Source organism: Panthera uncia, chromosome B1, assembly GCF_023721935.1.
Source record: "Panthera uncia isolate 11264 chromosome B1, Puncia_PCG_1.0, whole genome shotgun sequence".
Lineage (NCBI taxonomy): Eukaryota > Metazoa > Chordata > Mammalia > Carnivora > Felidae > Panthera > Panthera uncia.
In genome coordinates this window covers 17,380,751-17,384,913 of record NC_064811.1, presented here as the reverse complement: position 1 = coordinate 17,384,913, position 4,163 = coordinate 17,380,751, and the positions used below count along the sequence as shown (strand labels likewise).

At 48.0% G+C, this 4,163-nt stretch overlaps 1 protein-coding gene across 1 annotated transcript in view; it reads left to right on the top strand.

Annotated features, from left to right (window-relative positions):
• Positions 1–3,541: 3,541 nt before the first annotated feature.
• Positions 3,542–4,163, top strand: part of ADGRA3 (adhesion G protein-coupled receptor A3) — a 134,326-nt gene continuing 133,704 nt past the window's right edge. The window contains exons 1-2 of the mRNA XM_049630007.1: positions 3,542–3,818; positions 3,915–4,160. Of these exons, the coding sequence (XP_049485964.1) occupies positions 3,542–3,818; positions 3,915–4,160 (523 nt within the window). The remainder of the gene's footprint in view (positions 3,819–3,914; positions 4,161–4,163) is intronic.

Sequence of the window (4,163 nt, the reverse complement as noted above, 5' to 3'; positions counted from 1 at the left end):
TTATTTATTTTTGAGACAGAGAGAGACAGAGCATGAATGGGGGAGGGGCAGAGAGAGAGGGAGACACAGAATCGGAAACAGGCTCCAGGCTCCGAGCCATCAGCCCAGAGCCTGACGCGGGGCTCGAACTCACGGACCGCGAGATCGTGACCTGGCTGAAGCCGGACGCTTAACCGACTGCGCCACCCAGGCGCCCCTAAACAAATAAATTTTAAAAGGTAGCTATCTTCAGGTTTGAACAAGCCATGTTATCTAGACTCCGTTTAGATGATTGGTCCAGATTTCAGAGTAACTTAATAGGGAGTGATTAGAGGTGGGCGTAATTTAAGAAGGCGGTTGGAAAAGCCTCTGGGAACTAATAGTTTGGTAGAGGAGGAAGACAAAGCATGTAAAATAAATTGTTAACAATAAACAGGGTGGCATCTGTGTATATACACACATATTTATTACATATTCACACATACATAGTTATACACTGTCCCTATTAGGAGGAGAAACAAAGTATTTTGGAGTGTTTCTCTGGTGTCTCCCACAAGCCTTACATAATATAGCAAGACAAGATTGGTAGCATAGAAGCTTTGGAATGTGGTCCACCTACCATCCTTAAAGCAACAGTTGGTGCAACATAGCTTTACTACTGGACTGTGGGTATATGAATATGGTTAATGAGCAATTTCTCAGTTTCTATAGGATGTTCTAAAGTGGGAAATCACAAACACAGTGAAAACTTTGAAAGGATCTCTTAAGTCCTACAACTTCAAATTCTATGATGTTCATGATGCCTGAGGGGGGATCAGCAGTAGATAGACCTGTCTGGCAAGAGGCTGTCGGGCCTGGGGTAGCATAATTAAAGCACGGTTTTTGATCTGACGCAGGGTAAGTGATGGTAAGTTTCAGACAGTATCATCCTCTATTTTTGTACATGTGGAAGGGACTTCTTGCCATTTCCTTACAAACCCATAGTGGTACAGAAATGATAATAACAAGGGGTCCTGTGGTTCAAAGGACTACAGTGTTGAGAGATATTTTTTCTAAAGTTCTTGCCAGCCTTAATACACTACTAACTTGTGATCTATAATGATTTTTAATTTTCAGAGATAGTATGAGTGATTCCTGTACAAGAATGGCTGAAATTGTCCATGTAGTAAAACATTTCATTTCCTCTGTATTTCTCCTTGGATGAGTGGTACTACTTGAGTTTTTTTTTTTTTTTTTTTTTTTTAAGTTTGTTTATTTACCGAGAGAGAGAGAGAGAGAGAGAGAGAGAGAGCGCTGGGAAGCGGTAGAGAGAGGGAGAAAGAGAATCCCAAGCAGGCTCCACACTGCCAACTCAGAGCCCACCTCGGGGCTCCAGCTCATGAACCGTGAGATTATGACCTGAGCCGAAATCTAGAGTCAGATACTTAACTGACTGAGACACCCAGGTGCCCCCCACTTGAGATTCTTTTTCTTAAATTCTATACTTTATATAACTTTTTCAACTGCAGTGAAGTAAACAGAGGCTATGTACCAAATTGATGTTAGTGCTTGTGGCAAATTTCAAAATAGACATGCACATTTATTTCAACTATAGACTGACATAAAGTATGTGAAAATATGCACAGATTCTAAGTTCAAATGACAATTTGTAGCTATGACAATAGTAGCATGACTATTAAAAACTTCCATTTTGCCACAGTAAGAAGTATTTAATTTTTTTATGTTTATTTATTTATTTTTGAGAGAGAGAAAGAGAGAGAGAGAATCCCAAGCAGGCTGTGTGCTGTTGCTGTCGACCCCACAAACCTTGAGATCATGACCTGAGCCGAAATCGAGATTCAGATGTTTACCTGATTGAGTCACCCAGGTGCCCTAAGAAGTTTTTACTTTTATAAAGAAAAGGGATGATGATGATAATATCTTTGTTAGTGGATAATAGTTCTTTATATAAATTCAAAAGAAATGTAAACAATTTTGCCTACTTAACACAGAGGCATTTTTTTTTTTTTTTGCCTTCTAGCTGATTTACAGATTGAAAGCTACTTCATGCTGATGATGAGCTGCCACTTTTTGTACCTATCAGTGTGGAGATCTGCATTGTTCAATGTCACCTGCCACTTTTTGTACCCATCAGTGTGGAGATCTGCATTGTTCAACGGAGTAGCCATTAGGCACCTTGGGCTATTTAAACTCAAATTTAAATTAATTAAAATTAAACAAAATGAAACATTATCTTACCTCACACAGGCTCCATATCACGTGTTAAACACCCACGTGCAGCTGCCATATTGGACAACACAGACCTGGAATATTTCTATCACATAATGTACTATTAGCAATGGATACTGTTGGGTTTATATGGTTGAATCTCAAAAAATGTTGGTCAGATGAAGTGCTATTCAAACATGACTGCAAGACTGTACGTTATATCATTTATTTCCAATGCCAAAGTTCTAGTCATAGATTTCTGGGAATTGGTCCCTGGGATAAACTCTGCAGGAGCCCCAGACCCAGACAAGAAAAGCCCCGGGGTTCTGCATTTTAGAGGCCACCATTTTAGCTCACCTCCCCAAAGGGAAAAATTCCCCAAGACCAACGGATGTGTTCCCCAAGAGCCTGTGTCCCCTTCCTGATTGTAGACCTTGTCCAAGGTACCCAGAATCCTTGAATTCACTGATCAAAAATTCCCAAGGCTACTTCCAGGTGCTCAGCAGGCCTCTCTCCAGAATTGTCCTCCCAAGGGAAGACCAAACAACTGATGTGGGCACTGCTACGCCAAGGGGTGGCTGTTTGAGGGTGTGGACAGAGCTTGGTTGAATGGGCTCTGGTATCCATACACGTGCAGAAAGCCCGCTTGTTTATGAATGGAGCTGGCACAGGAAGCAAAGGGTGTGGAAGTGCCTAGGCCAAGGGCTGGGGGTCTGGCTCTTTCCTCCCAGCCATGTTTCAGGGTGGAACTAAAGGCCTCTGAGATCTCTGTACACACACCTGGCCTTGTGGGTTGTTATTAAGGTATGTTTCTCAAGGTAAGAGAATAGATTATATTTAGTTAGCTTGACATATTTCTTGTAAATATTTAAACATAGAGTATTTAAACATAGAGTATGTTAGCCCTTGCAAATATTAGGGTGGGGTTGGCAGCCCCACATCGTAGAGTGATGGATTCAGCTGGGGTTTCTTGACTAGTTTGGTCACTATTGGTCTAACTGGTTACATCTAACTGGTTGCTGTCAGTGGAAAAGTTCTTTCAAAAGGCTTTTGGTCAGGCGGGACCCCGATGCATCCTTTCCAGGGTTCACAGCTGGAGTTGCTGAAGGCCAGAAACAGCTTCTGAGAGTCCCCGGACCAGGAGGGGAACCTGTTTCTTGCTCTGGGGCATTTGGGACAAATGAGGCTACCGTGTGCCAAGAGAAGGCATGAAATCCCTTGGTGGGGGGGCGGGGATGAGGTGGGAACGTATACTCGGTTTGGGGGCCCTTGCCCTTTCCTTTCTTTCTCAGAGGAAATACAGCCCTGCTCGTCTCCCTCGCTCCACGTTCCCGGCAGGGGCTCCTCGGGCGGAATGGGCGGCCTCCAGGGGCGCACAGGGCGGCTTTGTCTGCAGGGCGGCCGAGGGAATCCAGCGAGAGAGTGGCTACCGTGCCTGGAGTTTGGACGAGAACTTTCTTCCGCCCTCTCCACGAGTTACCGGACTCTCGCGGGGCGCTCACAACTGCTGCCCAGAGGCCGAGGCCGGGGGCCGGGCGTGCACCGGGTCGGGGGTCGGGTCCCGGACCAGGGCGGGCAGCGCAGATCCCGGAGCACGCTCTTCCTAACCCGAGCCGAAAGCGGCGGGAGGCGCGAGGAGGAGGAGGAGGGAAGGAGGGGGAGGAGGACGGAAGGAGGGGAAGGGGCGGTGGCGGCGGCCGCGGGCGGGGAGGAGCCGCCGCGGGCAGTGGCCGGGGGAGGCGGCGGCGGCAGCGAGGGAGGAGGAGGAGGCGGCGCTCCGGCCCGGCCAGAGAGCAGCGCTGGGACCCGCGCGGCCGTGACCCCGCGGTTCCCCGGACGCCGAGCGCGGCCGCAGCGGACAAAGGAGCATGTTGGCGCCGAGGAGGGCCCGTCCTCCGGCCGCCATGAGGCTCCGGGCGCCGCCGGGCCCGCGCCGCGCCCCCGCCCGCCCGGGCGCCGGGCCGGCCCGCTAGGCC